The sequence below is a fragment of the Perca fluviatilis genome, chromosome 16, assembly GCF_010015445.1.
Source record: "Perca fluviatilis chromosome 16, GENO_Pfluv_1.0, whole genome shotgun sequence".
In the NCBI taxonomy this organism is placed as follows: Eukaryota; Metazoa; Chordata; class Actinopteri; order Perciformes; family Percidae; genus Perca; species Perca fluviatilis.
In genome coordinates this window covers 16,556,356-16,578,037 of record NC_053127.1, presented here as the reverse complement: position 1 = coordinate 16,578,037, position 21,682 = coordinate 16,556,356, and the positions used below count along the sequence as shown (strand labels likewise).

Genomic DNA, 21,682 nt, shown 5'->3' with positions numbered 1-21,682 from the left:
ATAAAAGTACTTTTGCAACGTAGCCTATACCGTGACACAATAATTTACCAGGCTACAGCCTAAATGCTTTAATTGTTATGTAGACTAGACATAAATGCAGTGGATATGCTTCCACCTTGTCAGCTCAGGTAGGCTACAGGAGACAGGAGTTTACGAGCATCCCAGAAAGGCAACATTAATTCGGATTCCACTTTAGTCAAACAAACGAGACTGCCGGAAAAAAAAAAAAAATCCCCCTAGTGGCAGCTCCAGCGGCTGGGGTGTAGCAGCGCGGCGAAGAGGAGGCTGTGTTTGGATTAGGGGGTTGGGCTGCCTGCTGGTAGGAAATCTGCCGCCAGACATCCAGCTTGTCTCCGGCGGTGCAGCGTTGCTTTCCCGCATCCTCAGCAGCAGCGACACCGCAGAGCAGCCTCCAGCCTCACCTGCTCCTCATCCGTGCTCCCCTCCGCCTCTGTCAGACACAAACACTGCCGCAGCACACAGGAGACGGACACACAAGGACGGTCAGCTGTAAGTTACTGTTTTTACTGCTTTTTTTGTGATGGAGAAAGGTGGAGAAGATGATATAGACGTAGGTTTGTTTTTCTTTCTGGTTTCTGCTAAATAAAGTCCGAGATACGTTTACATTGCAAACAAATGTGCTTTTTTTTTGGGAGTGTTTTGCTGCTCTTATCGTTCACAAATTAATCGCATGCCCCGAATTTGATTCCGCTTAACAAAACATTTGATAACATTTACCCGTAGGCTATGTAGTGTGTGCTTTAAAGAATGCTATAATAAAGTTAAAATCTCAATATTTAATCTCCTGTTACACTAGAATCTTCTCCATCAAATAGCCTGTGTCTGCCAGCTTTCATTGACCTGAAAGGCTGAGGTAAAACCCATCTTTTCTCAACACCTCCTCTATTCAGGAGCAGTCTTCAGGGAAATAAAGGGAATATATATAAGGGCGGTGAAAGATGGTGAAACTGGGGAGTAATCTTCAAGACAAAGGGGCCAAACCTGTGAGCGTGGAGGACGGCTTTCAGAATGTGCCTCTCATCACTCCACTGGATGTCGGCAGTCTCCAGAGCCAAGCACCTGACAAGGTGAGAGACTAAAGCCTGGTTGTGTTTGTGGGAGTCTGTGAAAAAGAGAGTTTCCTGCTTGTTTGTGCATGTTTCTACTAAGTCAATGTTGTTGACCTGTCCTCATAACCCCCACCCCAAAAAAAAAAAAACACAGACATATATACACACACCCAGTCACACACCCACCCCTTTCATTCATTCACAAATTCATACCCAGCCGTGTCCTTTGTTTTCCAGCTGAGATTAGGAGACAGATTTGGTGCCAGACAGACTGTCATTTATCATCTCGACATCCCATAGTAACTGCACCGCAGCTCGTTAATCCAGTTACCATGGTGGCAGCGCAAAGTGGAGAGTCTGATTGGTGTTTCTATGGGGTCGGGACAGAGAGCTGACCTGATTGCAAATTATAAAAATGAATGGAATTAGACAACAGGCATGCTCATATGAACGTTCTATTACGCATCAGTCGTGTTATAGTGTTTGGCTCGTTTTAAGACCATGGTTACATTGTGATGATTTCATTTTGCAGCTATATGAACCCATAATTCTACCCTAAACTACTGATCAATTACCTACAGGACACCAAGATGAAATGATCTCTGACGTGATTTATTAACTCACCTTATTAGATGTCAGAAGGATTATTGACAAACAACATTATTCGAACCAATACATTCTTCCAAATAAGGCTTCAAGCTGGACTCTCAAAGGACAGTCATAGCAAACAAAAATAACTTTTTACAATTAACACTTGAAATGATAAAGGCACTTGCAGATTACAAAGTAGGACAATATTTTTTACCTCTGTTATTAAGATTTCATCAAACTTATTTTTATTTTTACAAAATAAACCAAAACACTGAGAATGAGAGGGAGATCTTGGGCAGGTACTGAGAAATCAACCACTATTACTAAGCTTGTTTACAATATATTTAGTCAGTGTTGATACAGAGGAAACCATATAGTGCATCTTTGGATGGATGGAAAACACAACACTCAATGGAAATGCTATTGACTCTTCAAGCCTTTAGTTATACTTTGTTAATAGTCAGCATTATCTGTAGTTTCATTGGACACATAAGAACTGTTGGATGGCCATTTCAACCTGCTTACAGTCTTTATGCTAAGCTAAGCTAACTGCTCCCGGCTCCAGCTATTGTACTTATTTATCAGATATAGACATGAGGGGGTTTCTTTAAATATATTTGTGTTTTGGATTGTTGCTCTGACAAAATTGTCATTTTTCGAATGAATTTCTTACACATTATAGACAATGATCAGTTGCCTCATCAAAACCATGTTTTTACAGATGTATTGAAATGAAAACGTAGTAGAAGTTGCAGTCCTACATCAGTTTTTTTAAACAACATCTGCCCATTCTATCATAAAAAACGAGCGAGAAAGAGAAAGGCTTTCTCTCCTTCAATAAAACACTTTGGAGCGATCCCTGGGAAAAAAGGTAAAGCATTACATATATTTGTGGGTCCTTGAAAATGCAGCAAATTTATGAGGGCAAAAGCCTTTTACAGCAATGTGTACAAGGTCCAAGAAATATGGACCCAAGTTATCTGCCTGGCCTTTAAAAATCATGAAAATTTTGAGATGAATCTCTTCAAGTGGTTTTATTGTCGAGGATTCGCTAAAAACCCAAAATTGGATGGCCATTTATGCTGCTGCAGACAGAACAGCCGGAACCCTCACTGAGTATTCTGCTGAGGGAGGCACAATCTTGTTTCATTTGATATACCTGTTAACTGTCTTGTCATTCACTGCACTCTTACAAACACACACGCAGAACACACACGCTGGCATGCTTGCCTTCCTGTGTGTGTGTGCACAATGCATGCATGTGAGCATGTTTGTGTGTGAGTGGCAAGTTGTTTCTGTTAGCAGCCTCCAGTTCCTAACATGACATTCATAAAGCTGTCAGACATTTATGATTAAATCAGTCCCACTAGACTCGAGAACATTGCTATGTACTGTAGCTGAAGCTGCCGCCATAGCGCACACACACACACACACACACACACACACACACACACACACACACACACACACACACACACACACACACACACACACACACACACATATACATTGCTGTATACTGTGTGATTACTCAAGTGTATTTTACTGATTTCCTGAACAGGTAGAGAGACAGAGAGAATAAGCTGAGTGGAGTATGAGCTCCTGCGATATACCAGCGAGTTATTGTCATTGACATTTGAAAGGAAAAGTGGTCAGAGAAGAAGGCTCGCTGTTTGTTGATCAGTGGATTTTTACATGCCTTCGGGAAACGCACACACAAAGATTGCTATTGCTTGTTGCTTTTGGACACACTTTGCTGACAGCTGATGCAGATTTTGTATGCTGCTCACTTGCTTACATAACTAAAGAAATTGTCAGTTCAGCCGCTGAATAAGCTGGTTTAAGTTGTCCACACTTACAGGCATTAATAAATGCTAAAAATACAAATTGACTGTACAACTCCCACACAAATCCATGTAAAACAAATTATGGGTTGTTTTTATATGAGATTGTGTGGGACTTGTAAAGGTCAATTTGCTGTTACTGTAAATCTTTGAATTTGTCTCCAGCTGTGCAAGAATTTGTCTTCCTGGCAGGTGATGCATGAACGCAACAGAGGGCAAGAGAAATAATAATGAAATCTGTAATTAGACATCAGAGCATGGGAGGTGTTGATGATGGCTATCATTGTTAATGCAATGGGTATTCTGCACTGTTATTGTCTTTTTGGGGCCAGTTTTCAGTATCACTTTGTAATCCTGCTTTAAATTTAAAACTTAAACTATTTTTTTTTGGGGCCACTTGGGGAAGTGGAAAGAAGTTGTGAACTCTAACCTACCATTTTGTCACATTGTTTTTTAATATTTATTATAGCCACTTAAAGGTACAATATGTAACATTTCTGTATTAAAATGTCTAAAAATTACTATACCTATGTTAACCCAGAGAAATCTGTTATTTTATTTTAATGACACGGTCCGTTTCAGATGATACGTTCAGAGTAATCGCAAATCATACAATCTCACAGAAAGAATAACACTTAGTAACTGTTATACAGCTTGCTTTCTGCCACACAGTATCATTTTGTCTGGTCAACTAGCTAGCTAACGTTAGCTACCAATACAAATCAAATCAAGAAAACGTAATTATGTGGGGGAAACTGCAGCTATTTTATCATAATGACATGAATAGACCTTACTAAACGTAACAAGGATAAAACTGTAAACAGATCTATTTTAATCGGCAATTGTATTAAACTAACTCCCATAATGCCACTACACAACGTCATCAAAAGTCCGTGTTTACATCCATTGTTTTGATTGAGAGACCCCTAGCGGCAGAAAATTACATATTGTACGTTTAAAGGACAATGGCAGTCTTGTAGGAAGCCATACCCTTTGTGTGGATTTGTATCACTAAAAATATGGTACACCAATAATATCTTTGTGATGAAAATCACTATATTCTCGTAAGGTTGTTGTTTTTGCCACCTGCCCCGCCCAGAAAGAGTTGATTTTTAATCAGCTTTTATCAGCCTTTCAGAATCTGACCTGTGACCAGTTTTGTTATCTCTGTCCTTTATAAGTAAAGCCAGATTTATTGTGACCTGACTAGTACCCCAGATCAGCAGTGCGCGATTCTGAGCAGCTTTACAAATACAACCCCAGCTGTTTTCACCCTGATCTTGCCTGATGACTATGTGACCTCCCCGAGTACAGGGTTACCCGCGGATATTTGCAGGGGCGATGTGCAGTCACAGTTAAGTTCATACCGAACGGACGCACACACCCACACATGTGGCCTGCAGAGGCTGAGGCATTAGAGAGGTAATAGATTTGATTCCATCTGGGCATGGACAACGTCACAGCTACCAATGGGTCACCAATATCTTGATTGGATTGCTGGTTTGAAAAAACAAACAAAAAAAACAGAGGAGGGTGGAGAGACTCACAGACAGACAGAGATTTTCTTTCTGCTTGTTTTTGTTTTTGAGAACAAAGCTGAAGTACAGAGACCTGCTTCAAAGGCTTTCACAGACTTATAACCATTCTCTTTTACTGTCCAACATGTCCCCTTACACACCCTCATCCTTTTCTTGTTTCTCTCCTCAGTTCCTTTGGAGCAGCTTTTAAGTCTCATTCATCCTTTACGCCTTTGTGTTCTCATCCTCATGAATTAGGGAGGAATTCCTGGGAGCAGGAATGCTCAGTCAGCAATGTTAAATCAGCAATAGATCGATGAATGATTTCTTACGTGCTGTGATGATGTAAGGCCTTGTAACCAGATGTGCCAGCATCCAAGTTTAATTTGACAAATGATCACGAATTATACATAAGCGATTTGTAAATGTATCTGGCTGGCTGTGCAAAGAGGCTGTGACTTTTGAATGCAACCAAATATTAATGACTCAATATGTTAATGAAAAAGAAAGCCTGCACACTAATAGAGCCTGTTAGCTTTGGTGAATTAAATGTCAGGCTTTGTAACAGGTAATGTAAAGCTTTTTTTTTTTTTTTAGATTCATTTTACATTTTGTATTTAACCATTAAATCTAAAGTTCCGTAATCCTGCTGACAGACAAAGTAACAGACAAACCAGCAAACAAACCAACCAACAGACAAACCGAAAAGAAAACATAACCTCCCTGGCGGAGGTAATGAAAAGTAACGAAAAACAACATGCATCTTGTGCCTTCAATAGTCATTCTTGCTTTATTTCATACTCTTGTACTGTATATACTGGTTAATCCAACAGTGCTGCCTGTTGGTTGGACCACTGGTTTTCAGTCCTGCTGCTCTGCTGGTTTTTATTCTAGCTGTGTAGACAGAAGTCGATTTACACCTCGGATGCCAGAGGAATGCAAATAACTGCTCTTACTTACCTGGGTGAAGAGAACCAGCAGGGCTTATTCTAAATGACCAACACTGGCTTTCAGGAGAGAGCCCGATGATTTATTTTGTAGCTTTTCATTTTTAAGCTGCTATAAATATTTTCATATGAACAGATCAAATCACTACATGTATGTAAAAAAAAGTGTTGCTTGTAGTGACAAACCCACAAAGCATTATCACCTAACTCTGCAGTTCTAAAAGCACTAAAAACTTGCTCTACGCCATCAGGCCAGCACCAAATGGTGGACAGACACAGGTAGCGACTAGTTGATGGACATAGTTGAGCATTTAGAAAACCTGTATTTTATGTTTCTAACATGTAAGAACAGGATTCCAAATAGAGCATATCTTATTTTATTTCATGTATGCATTGGTGTCCCTTCTGAATTTTATATGAATTTCATTCATTGTTTTATTCACAAGAAAAGACAAAAACAAACATGTCAATAAAAAAAAATATCTGCAGCTGCCTTCCGCACTGAAACCTCACCAAAGACCAACTCTTCCGCAGCTCAGTCTTTGGGGATGAGACATGAAACAGCAATCATAGTGATAACAGATCTGAGGAATAACATTCTGGAGAAGATGGGGAGTAAAGACATTTTTTGAAAGCTCTTCCACAGGAAAAATCAAATCTAAAAAAAATACTGTGATTGGAGACAGAAGGATGGAGAGAGACAGAGCAAGAGAGAGAGAGTGAGAGAGAGAGAGAGACAGAGTGAGAAAGTGTGTGTGTGAGAGAAAGAGAGAGAGAGTCGCTGTTTGATGAGCTAAAACTGCCTTTTCTGAAATGTACTTTTCTCTACTTCTTTGTGTGTCTTTCATTCTCTCGTTAATTCACTCAAATATAAAACGAAAACCATAAAAAGCCATGATGTGATTTTTAAAATAAACATACAGTATGTCACATCCTGCTGACTTCAAAAACATCCTGTGTGGCAGCAGTTATTTCACTACACAGAGTGCACTAAAAACAAATGCTTTTGCCCTTTGCTCATTGCAATTATTAGGTAAGCTTGCCCCAACAAAAGAAGTGCTGTATATATAGTTGAGAAAATTACACAATAAATCGCAGGCTGTGTTATAGAGTCCAACCCAATTCATCCTGTGGGGAATATGAATGTCTTTGCCAAATTTAATTGAAATCCATCCCATAGTTGTCAATCTGCTGGTGTAGTGCCAGAGGAAAAGTCAGGGCATTGGGATTTTGGTACTTGGATGATTTTCTTAATAACACTTAATAAGATATTTCACCCGACTGACCAACATTGCCATCCTTAAAAGCCACTGGCTAAAATATAAACTACACATAAATGAATTATCAAGAGAAATCACAAATGAAAAATGAGCTGCTACCTCTGTGGAATCATAAGTAAGCAAGTTGTAATTACATTTTCAGTCATCATATCACCACTGTTAATGGCTGCATTCGTTCATGTTATGTTTTTTTTTTACATCAAGGTTTGTTAAACGAGATTTTATTGTTCATACATTTATGGTTTCCCACAGAGTAGTTGGACCTTTCTAATCAGAGAAGGTAGCACTATGTTCAGTAGATTCCTAGCTGCTGCTGATAGCTTAAGGGCTGTGTAAATGAGGCAACATTGACTGATAGCCACGTCATTAGGTAATGTGAAATAAAAAGGAGAGGTACAGGAGGGGAGAGAGTAATGAAGTAACATCAAGCGCTGCTGTGTTTGAACCTGGAGGCCCTGAGCAGGCTGTTGTGAAATGGGTCAGAGAAAGAGAAAGTTTAGGCAAAATTGAGACATTAGTTAGGACTGTGGTGTTTGGTGTTGCTGCGCTGAAAGCCACGAGGCTTCAGAGCCTCAGGGGTCCAATGCATGTTTTCAGTGCACCTACTGCGGCCTTCAACTCTTAGATAAAGGCTTTCTAGAGCCAACTGACAGCTTTGTTATTCAGATAGTGGAGCCCGTTTGTGAGCACAGCAGTTTCTGGCTTTGTCTCGAAGTGAAGGAGAGCCACTCAGAAGCAGCGCAATTAGCCACAAGGACACTGAGACATTGTTCTCTTTCTCTTCTTCCACCTCTTTTCCGCCTTGTCATTTGTACACCTTCTCTCTATCTGCCCCGTCCTCTTTTGCACATTAATATTTAGTGAATGCACAAAACAGTAGCGACACCTTTTCTCTTTTGTAGGTGCAGTGATGAAGTGAAACTTGGTAAAAAGCGATTCTTTTGTTCAATTAAGTCAGTGCCGCAAAAGATGAAAAAATTATGCTAAAGCTGAGAAGACAAGTTAATTAAGTTTTATAGGATTAAAGGTCCAGTGTGTAACGTGTTTAGTTGTTCATTATTAAAATCTGTGTTGCCTGTTCACAAACTTGTCCTTTTCACGAATATTTACCTCCACCATCAATTCCAAGTATTCCTTTTGGCTTGAAATTTTACATTTACATTTGCATGAACTTGGGTAGACGCTTCATATTCATGCGGCATCTTGAAATACGTTAGCCGGTAAGGGACATACAGGACATACTGCTCCGCCTTTCACATTTTTGCTGTCACATGATAAACTCACAGGTGCTGCTAATGCTGCTAATGGGTATTGCAAGTTTGAAGAAGGAAACATGAAAGACAACACGTATTCAAAATCCAAATTTCAGGAACAGTAGTCTTCTTCTTCACCCAGAAAAAGAAAAAAGACATTGAAAAGATTAAGAGACTGGCTTTTTGAAGCTTGAAGGATACCGTAGCTGTAATATGTACTTTGAATTGCGTGGTGCGAGAGAGTTGATTGTGATATATGATCTCAATGGTACATAGGAGAAATTCCTACACATTGGACCTTTAAGAATTAGGATTTTTACAATTCAATGTTGAGAGGATAACCGAGATATTCAATGTTAGATATGGAAAAACTCCTGATTTATTATTTATTCTATTGTTGAAGTAAGTACATAATTGTGCTGTATGTCATGCTAGCTAGTTCATCAATCACGTTATGTGTTAAACAGGACAATTGGTCACAATATATGCATAGTTTGAGTTTTATATGAGTGTTGCATCAGAATTAGAAAAAGTGTATGTAAGGAGTGCATGCAAGAAGGATGTAAGTTAATTTTCAAGCAAAATTGTGAAGAAATTATTTAGGTGATACTATATGAGTGCATGCATATAGAGTCCACCTGGTGTCTTGGACTGGTGGCCAATGAACAGAAAAAGAAAAGGATAATTCCGGTTTATCAAAACCTGGTTCTTATTTTTTGACCATTATTCCCATTGTTAATGATAACATTGTACTGATCAAGTTAATTGCTGAGAAAGAGAAAACTAAGGTTAATTATAACCTAAACTCCCTATTATAAACATTCGTGTCAGAAAGGGGATACAAATCTCCCGTGTTGAAGTCCAACCTTTTGTCGACCCGTTTGTCCACCCAGACTTTGTCCTTTGCTCTTGACAGACAGGAGTCATGACTCCTACTGCAGCCAGAGAGCTTTGCTACCCTGGAAATCCAGAGTTCTCGCGAGAGCACAATTTGAATTTGCTCAGCGAGTCACTCTGGCATTGAGTAACGATGCTCATTAACTATACCCTTGTAGCCGAGCTGCACCAATCACATCGGTGTATCTGATATTGGCGGGCCAGAGGCGAGCTAAACAGATGACGACAGTTTAATCTACCAGTTAGCTCCGCTGGTAGCTAAGTGTATGGGGTTCTGGATACGTGACCCCGTGTATTGTTGTGATTGGTCGTAGTGTTATCCAATTGCGTGCAGTGAGATTTTCAAATGCATGCTTGGTGCCGCCCCTCAAGTTGGGCCATTTTCATTACTTAATGCCAGACCCTTAATCTTTCGGATTTGGGTCTGGATTTCCAGGCTAGAGCTTTGCCACTTTTGTACATAAACATGTTTTTTAGTATTTGCTGAAACAACTGATGCTATCTCAAAAAAGGCATGTTTTGTTAAAACACAGAATCATCGTTGATGGAATGGAAATGGAGTTTGACACATTGGTCAAGGGAACCTCTGTAGTTGCTGAATTGATGGAGGAATCCCATCCACTTTCCCTACCCACAGTTTTTGAACCAGTACCTACCTCAACACAAGTGAAAGTTGATAAGTAGACAAATCTAAGAGTTTGGGAGTTGCACTCTGTCTCTTCTCCCTGTGCCCATCTCACCCCTTTAAACCTGTTTGCTTGAGGAGTGTTACACTGACAGTACTGGGGCAGCCTGGCTCTTTTTTTTTTTCCATCTAACTGCCGGCACAAAGCACAATGTTTTCCCTTTAGATTGGGGTCTTGGATTCTAGGCACTAGACATCATTAGCACACAGTCGATCTCTACCAGATGCCTGGCACCAGTGTTTCCTGTAGGATGGTTTTTAGCTCTGTTGAGCGTTGGGTGTCATGTACATTCTGAAGCCGAGGTCTAATACCTATGCCAAAATAAAAGGTCCAGGAATTCACTGCTATTACAATATACTACATTTTTACTTTCTATTGACAGTTGTGCTATTGTTATCTGTGTCTTTTATTTTTTCCAGATCCAGTATATTGGTATATCTAACAGCAGCTTATGCATTTCATGACCTCCTGATGTCCTATCAGTGTCATATCTTTTCCTTTGTTCCCATACAGCTACATTATGCACATCCAGTATTTCGAGGAACCACATTTTTATTCCATATCTAAACTAGGGCTGGGCAATATATCGATATTATATCGATATCGTGATATGAGACTAGATATCGTCTTAGATTTTGGATATCGTAATATCGTGATATGACATAAGTGGTGTCGTTTCCTGGTTTTAAAGGCTGCATTACAGTAAAGTGATGTACTTTTCTGAACTTACCAGACTGTTCTAGCTGTTCTATTATTTGCCTTTTCCCCACTTAGACATTATGTCCACATTACTGATGATTATTTATCTAAAATCTAAGTGTGAAGATATTTTGTTAAAGCACCAATTGTCAGCCCTAGAATATCGCCGCAATATCGATATCAAGGTATTTGGTCAGAAATTTCGTGATATCTGATTTTCTCCATATCGCCCAGCCCTAATCTAAACAATACAAAATTGAGTATCTGTAAATCTAAAAACTAATGCACTAAATAAGTCTTTATGTCCAAGATAATGACAGAAGACATCTTCTAAACTTTGTCTTTTAAATCCTATGCCTCTAGTAAACTCTAGACAACATACAACATCAGATTTTTTTTCCGGCCTTCTTGCACCTTGGCATTGTGTCTGGAGTGCAGCGATCATCTCATGTGTCTTATTTATGTGCTTCTGCATCTTGTTTTCTGACACCCTTTTAATGTGAAGTGTACAGTAAGACCTTTGTGTTGACTTTTCAAAAATGTCCTCCTACAATAACATCCATCCACCCTTCATTGCCTTCAGCCTCCCTGAGTATTTAACTGCTTTAACGGTTTATCTCCCTCCTCCAGGTGGTGGTAAAAACTCGCACGGAGTACCAGACAGAGAAGAAGAGGCTGAAGGTTCCCAAGGTGGAGGAGTTCAACATCAGCTTTACTGACGGGGTGTCTGAGAGACTTAAGGTAAAAATAAATGAGATCCAATTTGCTGGATCTGGATCTGCACTGATCCTGACCTTATTAAGGGGATGGGGGATTGGCTATGATGTAAATACAGTTTCTTTGTCAATGTCAACATAAAAAAAAAATTGTGTTTCTGCATCAGTTGCATTCATTCAGCTCTGGTATCGGCTGATATCAGAAGAGAAATTGTTTGGATCAGTGCTTTCCTACTGTACTTGGTCTGTGACTCAAAAGTATAATAGGCATCCAAGTACAACATTGTGGGTTCAGGTAATATTTGACTCTAATTGGAAGCAGGATATTCATTCATTGGACATTTTCCCCCTCGGTTTCCAAAAATTAAATGCGACTACGTTGAACTGAGTTTGGTTTTAGAAATACACCTGTAATCGACTCAGACAGGTTGCTATGTAAATACCAAGGAACTAGAGATGCAAGCAGAGCTGCGGACAAAAAAAAATATGGAAGAATTGGTAATTATATTATCATCTCATGCAGGACAGGAAGTAGTAGTTTTACTCGCGTAGGCTAAATATAATTGTGAACACAGGACTTTTAGATTGTATTTTTTACGTTGTTGTATTCCTACTTTTACTTAAGTAAAGGAGCTGCGTACTTATTCCATCACTCCTCTTGCCTGGCAAATATTAGGACAGGTGACTTATGCTGTGTGTATGGATCACTAAGCTACCAGTCCCAAAACATCTACATCACCCAGGCACTGTCTGTTCCATTCTTCTGTCGTTAAGGGAGTCCAAAGAGAACTCATGTTGTCATGGCAGCAAAGAAAACCTCCCTCCATGGCAACCCTGACTGAGAGAGAGAGAGAGAGAGGAGAGAAAGTGCGCAAGCAGAGGTGTGCAAATGTCTAAGTGTAGGTGTCTGTGTAAAAGAAAGGTGTAAAACTGGCCTGAAACGTCCTTTAAAAGCGGAGGATAACAGAATGAGATCTCAGGCATCAAAAGAGGCAGTGAACACGCTACAGTATATTCACACACTGCTACACTGAAGCTGTGTCAGAGCATGCAGCCAGTGTTAAGCAGAAAACCGACTCACTTGGGCCTCCACGGCACTCCAAAGCGATGCAATGAGCTTGGTGTTTTGGAAATGGCAGCATCGGTGGACAAACATGTCAGGAATCCTCTATCTAGAGAAACCTCTGTTTTGTTGTGAATCTGTTTTGTCCATGAAGTCCTGCAGTCCCTTATTAATTTCATATATATATAAAGGGGAAGGAGCTCTCCATCCTTTTATGAGCCATATTTGACATCAGAAAGGTTGAGCTGGGATAGGAGTGTGTGTGTGTCTTCTGCCACAGTACGAATATACCTTTTTTAGGGTTGAATCACAATATGGATACAGTATTATGATAAGAAATGTAAGATGAGAAATGTTTTATAGGCCTACATACTATGTTTTTGACTAATAGAATGAATTTAATACCTGAACACTTGAGGTACTTTTTTTTTTATAGGGATGCACCGAAATGAAAATTCTTGGCCGAAACCGAAAAAGAGGAAATCAAGACCGAAAACCGAAACACCGAAAGAAATTATGCCAATTATTAGTACCATTGCATTTATGGCTATGACTGTGTACTAACTTTACTAAAATCAAGGCATTGCAATTGTATAAATTAAAATTAAAGTTTAATTAAAAAAATATCTAGCAGAAAAATGGCTACAATCTGATAGTCACATACAGTATATAGTAGCCTAAGAACAGAATAGCTTACCTATTGTTATTATTCTTATTATTTGAGGCACTTTCTTGCAGGATTTCACCGAACATATCAGACAACGAGGGTGCATGCCCCTCATCTGGTGCAGAGAGACGAGTCTTTTTTTCTGGCGCTCTGATCTCCTCCTGCCCGCGCGCTGCGGCGCGCTCCGTCTCCGTCTCCACGCGGGTTCTCCGCATCCATCGCGGCCTGGATCATTTCTCGTGCGCCCTGCTTTATTTCCGCATCCAAGTAATGGTCTTTATAACGCGGATCAAGTACAGTCGCGATGAAGTGCAGAGGATCCGAACAGATCTCACTGAAACGTGTGCTGACGGACTCTAAGAGCGTACTTTTCATTGTTTTCACTCCGTGGTCCGTCTCAACCTCTTTGCTTAGGAGACGCTTTGCAGGTGGATCGGGTACTGATACACGTGCAGGTCGCGGTTTCTGTTTGCGTCATCACAACATCACAACCGATAATGCTCTTTTGGGCCATTTTCGGCCGAAAATTTTCGGTAGCCGAATATTCGGTGCATCCCTATTTTTTTTACATTGATGTTACCCACAAAGGCCTAAAACAACCTGAAATACAGTATATAAGGAATATCTTACAGTTGATTAATGTCTGTCATCTCATGGTGTATATTGTCATAACGCCCAACCTTGTACAGCGATTAGCATTTATGAGAAGTCTGCATTTAAAAATATTTGAGGAGAGAGTGCTTGCAGTGAATTCATTTCAAATAGGCTAAATAGTAAAGGGTACATTGAGCTGTTACAAGCATAACACACCTGAAGCCCTGACCAAACTGTCAGCGGTGAAGTTGCATTGTGGGTAATATAAGCACCACGGTTTAATACACAACATAAACACAACATCTCTAGTTCTGCTTCATTGATTTTAATCATTTCTTAAACAGTCCATCATGAGCCTGATATACATATTATACAGTAAAAGTGCAATGATACATCTGCAGATCTTTTAGGGGATCAGGACACAGTGTCAAAAATGTCCACATTGCCATGTAGCAATGCTGAGCCAACTTGCTCATCAGAGTTGCTCCAAAATGTTGCAGCAGACTTTAATGTCATCTCTGACTTGCCACTCTGCATCAGCTTCTGTAGAAATGCATTTCAGTCTGTGTGGTTTTGTGCGATGTTGGTTGGTTTTGGGTGCTCAGCTGAACCGCTTGCTTTGCTTGACTGAGAGCTGATTCTGCACACACACACACACACACACACACACACACACACACACACACACACACACACACACACACACACACACACACACAAACACACACACACACACACACACACAAACAAACACACACAGCATACTGTGCAGTGCCGAGCAAACAGTTCTGGATAAAAGCTTGCACATCTCTTCTCTCTTCAAAGCTTTGCAGATTGTGTTGATGGATAAAGAGCTCAGAGTGTAAAATGCTCTCTAATCTGCCCTCCCTCACCGCCTCGCTCCTGCTTACCACTCTCTATCATTTTCTCCACTTCTCTCTCCTTCCCTGACGCTGCTTTCTTTCCTCTCACACGTTTTTGCTCACTGCATTGCTTTTTTCCTTTTTGATTTAAACTGCTTCAGAGTGATCCTTCTGCAAGGAAATGAGACAGAAATAGGAGCAGTTGGGGGGGAAAAGGCAGACATGTTAATATCCACAATGCATTATTGCCTAAAGAATAAAGCAACAATAATATAAAACAGTTATAATTTGGTGGAAAAAGGGCACAAGAGCATATACGCAATAATTGATTCTCACAAGAGCTACCTCCCCCCTGCTGTCTCTCTTTGCTTCTCTCATCCATTCTCTTCCTGCCTTCAGAGCGGGTTCATGTGTCATAGCTTACCGTGCTCCAGTCCCCTCCCTCTTCCCTACTCTTGTTCTTTCCCTTGCCGCCTTACTTTTATTCTCCTCCCTCCCTCTCTTTCTCTGTCTTCCTGATTACTCCCAGCCGACCTGAGATACAGTGTATTCCTGTAGTTGTTTTATTCCATTAACAAACCTAGGAGAGCACATTTCCCCCCTCATAACTATCTGAAATAAAGACTACAAGCTGCGTGTCGTTTAAACAGAACCTGGAGAGGTCTCGGTAAGACCGAGTTCAGTCTGTTGACATATATAATGCTTGTGAAACATCTCCTGTAGCTTGAGTCACATAGAATTAAAGATACATTAATACCTAAGTTAATACATAAAGATGGATTAACCACTGGGCACAATTGATTTTAAATATAAATAAATATTTTTTGTGTTATAATACGGTATGGCCAACACCACACACTACTTCATTTGATGTTTATTATAGTATGGTATAATCTATTTTTTTTAAGTTAAAAATTTATTTATTCACATGTGTGGTGGAGTTTATAGTTCTTAGTGATACTAATTTAATTTCTCGTGTGACTTGCCAGATCATCATTGACCAAATATGTGATTTCTAGGAGAAAAAAAATTAATTTAGTGTGATATTTTTTACATACTGCATGTCCTTGTGCAAATGGCAAATATATATATATATATATATATATATATATATATATATATATATATATATATATATATATATATATATATATATATATATATATATATATATACTGTATAATTTTGATATTCAAATATCAAAATTGCATTGGCCTGGGACCCAATGAGAGGGATGAAAATTAGGATAGAGGAAAGCTGCTGTGTTGTGGTATTTGCAGTATTTTCTTTATATATATATATATAAAAATTCAGGTTATGACCTTTTCTGCAAAACATCTATTCTCTTTCTCTTCCATTTTTGCCACCACGCTCAACTGCAGACTTTCTGATGGATAAAAAATGCCATGAAGAGCATCCCTGAAAACCAGGACTTGGAAGAGAGGAAAAGATTAGTCTGGCACAGTAGGGCAGGGATTGAGAGATGCAGGTGTAAAGATTGATGAAAGGGAAATTTAATTTGTGTTGTCCTGCTTGGTTTCTGGCCCGCTTGCTACCCAGAAAACATGGTGTACTTGGCTGGCTCTCACCTTCACACACACAGACACCTTAAATCCACATGCACTCAGGGACTGACACTCCAACACAAACCTGATCATGCACACACAGACAGTGACCACATGACAGCCAAAACAATTATCCCATTATTACCTCCACCTCGCCTTCTGACAAAAGCTTTGCGGCAATCTGCCGCCTCCACAGAAAACCTCCACTGTTTTTCAGGTTGGAGGTAATTACTGCTGTTTTTCGTAACCTCGCACAGCCTCCTATTCCACGTATTGGTCTTCCTTGTTTTGTATGGATGACTAAAAGCACGCTCATTACAGGATGTGTTTATAGCAGTCGTCTGCTTTCAGTTAAACACCCACACACAGACACACACATACATTCAAGTGAACAATGGGGGAACAATGATTTACCTTCAGCATTACTATTATACTCTGAACCTTATGTGCTGTTGAAGGAGGAAGAACATAGAGGGAGGGGAAGACGAGGGCAGATACTTTATTTTTGCTGGTGTGGGAGCAACAGCATCTAAACTCCTCTGCTGCACTTGGAGTACAGCAAGTGTTATGAAAACTGAAATCATTCTGTGTTTGTATAAGCATTAACTCCCACTGGTCATCTATTTTTTTTAACTATAAATTTCAAACTACTGCATATTTAATTGTTTGAGTTGTTTCAACACATTTTCATTTGAATTTGATGTCCCAATGCATCTAAAAGTTCTTGTGATTCCTGCTGCATGAAGACACTGATGACCAAAGTTTACTAAATCTAGGCACTAATAATAATAATTGTAATAAAGACAGGTCAGATTGGTCCCAGTAATAGAAAGTGGAGAGGTAAATGGAGCTGCTGATTATGCACCAGAGTCCCTCTAAGGAAGTAAATAAACAATAAACTAGTTAAGTACATTTGTGTGCTGCAAATGGTATTTTTAAAACATTCTGAATATTATACTATTAATGTTTATCAGATTTCCACTTATTAATAATTTAATGTACACTTTCCATTCCCTGATTTATTTTTTTCAAAGCCACTTAATGCCTCTGTGAGTCTATATTTGAGCTAAATGCTGAACCTGAAAAATGTATACACTCCCATCAGCCTCAGCTTATTAGTGCTTTGTTTATAGCACTAATAAGCAAATGATAGCATGCTAACTTGCTTACAATAACAATGCTAAAATGCTGATTAATTTCAGGTATAATGTTTAGCATGTTAGCATGCTATGATTTGCTTATTAGTGCTATAAACAAGGCACTAATAAGCTGAGGCTGATGGGAGTGTATACGTTTTTCAGGTACTTGGTCATAAATGGTCGTAAAATGTGTCCTGATGTATAGGGGCGGGGCTAGAAGGGAAATATGATACCCCATGGTGCCCCAAACGCCGCCCCCCCCACCCCTCCCCAGCCCTTCCATATCAGAGTACTGTCACAGCCTGTTCTGCCAATTTCCCTAGCCCTTGTCACACGACCAATTAATGTTTCCATGATGACTATCCAAAATTCTGATACCATGGATGGAACCAGCACTGGAATTGTTTTTTTTTTTAAGTGACAGACTGAGCCTATAGAAAATGTGTATTGTATTTGGATATACAATTTGTTTAAATTAAAACAAGTGGAATTAATAATGAATGTAATGTTTTATTTAGCAGAATTACATTATGTTATTATATCCTATCCAGAGCAGATTTTCTATGCTGTATTCTGATAAAATGTCTCTTCCTTTCATCATCTGTCCAGCTTGCACTTTTGTTTGCCATTTTTTTCTCTCCCTCTTTATCGTGTCATAACAAGCCAACAATTAGTGGCAGCAAATTCAGTTCTGGGAAGCATTTTACACACACACACACACACACACACACACACACACACACACACACACACACACACACACACACACACACACACACACACACACACACACACACACACTCACTCACAGTTCCTGTTATTACCATGCCAGTTCCTATTGGCAGATATTCTCAGACATCTTATTGTTCAAAATTGGCTTCTGATAAAATGAACTAGCCAGATGTGATCCCTAGCCTTGGCTTGCACACACACACTTCAAGTACACACACTTTGAGTTGCTGACTGTCATTGTTAAATTATGAATCGGTTCAGGCTGTGATGTTCAGTTTATGCCTCAGCTGAATATGATGGTTTTATTGGCTTTATGTGAGCAGAAGAATCAGTTATCAGTATAAAACAGAAAGGAAGAGGATGCTGTTAACAGGCTAAAAACCAGCATTCAGCTGGATGGTGCCATATGTGCGTCTTAACGCTCCACTGAGCCACAAACAGTCCTGGTTAGGTCAGCCTGCCATCCCAATGCCAAGTAAAGTCTGAGTCATTTGTCACTGTAAAAAGGTCCCCTGTGTAAACTGACAGACTCTTAGACAGGCCGGACAGACAGACAACTCGCAATCTTCAGGACCAGACAGACAGAAAACAACAGAGACAGACATCGCTGCTATGTGAGTGATATTTGGGATGATTTATAAGTCCAGATGGCTTCTGTTCTGCTCTACTTGTTGTTAGAGATCCCATATCAAGCAGAACCTCAAAGGACAGTAGATTTCAATCACCGTCTGCCTATCATTATTAGCAGATGTGAACACATACACAGTACATATAAATCATCTCTTAGCCATTCAGTAAACGAGGAACTCTTGAATCAAATATTTCTGCACTTTCTATTTTATCCTAAAGGTCAAAGAGAGAATCAAATTTGTGATTACTGAAAAATAATCCTAAATCCATCTAAGATTCACCATCCTGTCTTGTTTTGTTGCATCCAAACTCTTTTTTACAGAATAACTTAATAAACTCAGTTGTCAGGGGTTGCTAAGGCTAAAAAGGATTTCTGAGCCTGAATGATGTCCTTGCAGTCTGACAGCATTAAACATCTTGGCACACATACAGTATTCATATGCAGCCTGATTTGTTTATGTTCTGTGTCAGTCATCTCAGAATAGGAGGGTTAACAGTAACAGTCCATGATGTTTTGCAAATACTTGTGTTTTTCTTTATCACACCGCCATGTAGTCCAATTCAGTTTTAATAGATTCTTAGTGAGAGGATCATACCAAGTCACAGTTGCTTTAGGTATAATTGGCTGGTTGGAAACTGCCTGTGAGCATAATTATCATCTTTGCCTTTTTGTTTTGATAGCTAGCAGGATATCTCTAAAACTTGTGAGCATATTTCAATAAAATGTGGTGGAAAATTAGGCCATTGCCAGAGGAAAAAGTAATTAGTGTCTGGTGCTGATCTAGCAATATTCAAAAGATTTGTTAACATTGCAAGATAAGGCATTTTTTAAAACATTATTTTATAATTTTTTTTCCATGACCTGTTGGAATTACTTGAATGAATTTTTGTTTTGTTTTTTAAAACACCACTAAATGGAGGCAATCAAATTTTTAATAGTTTACAAAAGTATAGCTTAGATATACTGTAGACCACGTTTCATCATCTGTAGTTGTGTGGGTTGATCAGATTTGAAGCAGGTATCGTGGCCATTACTTTTGAGACTGGGATTAAAATTTAATCTTTTAATTGAAGCCCTGTGCAGATATGATTCATTTTAGGCAGATTAGACTCAACAGAGCATGCTCGGTTCATAGCCAGTCAATTTCAGATTGATAGAAAAGGAGACATGAGCCCAAGGAAAAGCCAGGCTTTCATGTCCCTATCTTGAAAATGATAAAAGATAGTGAGCGGACATTGTGCTCCCTGTCCTCAGCCAGAGTCCTTCACTTTGCTGCTGTAGTTCTGACAAGCTGAGCCATGGGAGCAATTAGGACACAGACGGACTGCGGATGACTAGTCTGACCCTCCACTTCTCACTTCTCTGTTTTTTCCTCCCACTTTAACATCTGTCCTTGCAATCGATCCAACCATCTCTCTATGTTACTCACGCTGTTTTGCAGCCCAGACATCAGCAGTATCACTGTCTTTATTTATTATGAGTATTATTAATTGTCTTTCTGTTCTATTATCATAATTATTATTCATGTTCCTTCAGCTCTCCATCTATAATTTAAGGCTGATAAACCACATATTCTGAACATCGTTTTTACTGTTAAGTGTGTTGGCTGACATACTTGACTCTCCTCACTTTCAGCTGACTGGGAAACGGTACAAATGATGTATTAGAGCAGCAGGCAGCTTAGAGTCTCCCCCCATCATCTGTTTGACTCCTTTTCAAGACAAATCCTCCCCTCACCCAAATCTCTCCATTCACTTACTTAGAGTACAACAATCCTTTCTATCTGTCTGCTCAACTTTATTTCTTATATTTCTTCTCTGAACAGCGTTCTCTTGTGATTGTAACAGCAGGATTGTTAGGTTCTCATGACATTCCCATTGTTTGCGTGTAATGTTGGCCGATCCAATACCTGAAGCTATTTTTTGTTTTGTAGTCACTGTAGGCTACATTGCTCCACATGCACGCACGCACGCACACACACACACACACACAAACACACACACACACACATACACACACACACACACACACACACACACACACACACACACACACACACACACACACACACACACAGTTGGTGAACATGCAGGAACATAAAACATACCCAGGAGACTGGGAGCTGGGGATACATTAGAGTAATGAACCTTGTCTTGTGTGTGTGTGTGTGTGTGTGTGTGTGTGTGTGTGTGTGTGTGTGTGTGTGTGTGTGTGTGTGTGTGTGTGTGTGTGTGCATATTTGTGTAGAGGCGGTTTCTTGCGTTAATATCACCTCTCTTGCAACATCTTCATCCAGCAGAGTATATGAGCTGATTAGCAAATCTAATCCAGATGTTTAATGTCTCGTCAGGGAACTATTACTGATTCATAATTAGTGTCTGTTTGAGTGGGTTTTTGTGTGTGAGCGCTCGTGTGTTCACATTATTGAGGATGCATTTGAATTTGTTGTCATTATTGATTGGTATTGTCTATTTCCTCAGTGCACATGTTTTATAGGTGTGAGGGTACAGTTAAGGTTTCAGATCATATTTTAAGAGCAACTGAGCATCATCATGGACCACCCTGGAAAGGGGAAGAGTGATGTTTATTCATTGTGCTCTTGTATATGCATTTTCCGTTTTGTCTCTTTCACCCTTTTCTGTTGCTCATTTCTGTAATTTTAAGCCCACCTGCTATTTGATTTGGAGTCTATACCCCAAGAGCACATTCTCCTCTAACCAATATGACAGCGTGCTCCGACAAAACCTTTGAAGATTTGTCTCCATAGAGACCTTGCTTAATTGGGATTCATTAGCATAATTAGCATCTATCTCCTGCTGAAAACGCACTGTCTCACTCGCTACTGAACTCATGGATTTCTGCGTGCATGTGAGAGAAATACTTTTGATGTTCCTTAATGACAAGTCTTATTACAAAGCAGCAGAGGAC

The 21,682-nt window shown here is 39.6% G+C and overlaps 1 protein-coding gene across 1 annotated transcript in view; it reads left to right on the top strand.

Annotated features, from left to right (window-relative positions):
• The first annotated feature begins 257 nt into the window (after positions 1 to 257).
• The window catches only part of nsg2 (neuronal vesicle trafficking associated 2), a 36,816-nt gene continuing 15,391 nt past the window's right edge, over positions 258 to 21,682 (top strand). The window contains exons 1-3 of the mRNA XM_039776803.1: positions 258 to 510; positions 912 to 1,088; positions 11,415 to 11,525. Coding sequence (XP_039632737.1) covers positions 960 to 1,088; positions 11,415 to 11,525 — 240 coding nt within the window. The 5' untranslated portion in view covers positions 258 to 510; positions 912 to 959. The remainder of the gene's footprint in view (positions 511 to 911; positions 1,089 to 11,414; positions 11,526 to 21,682) is intronic.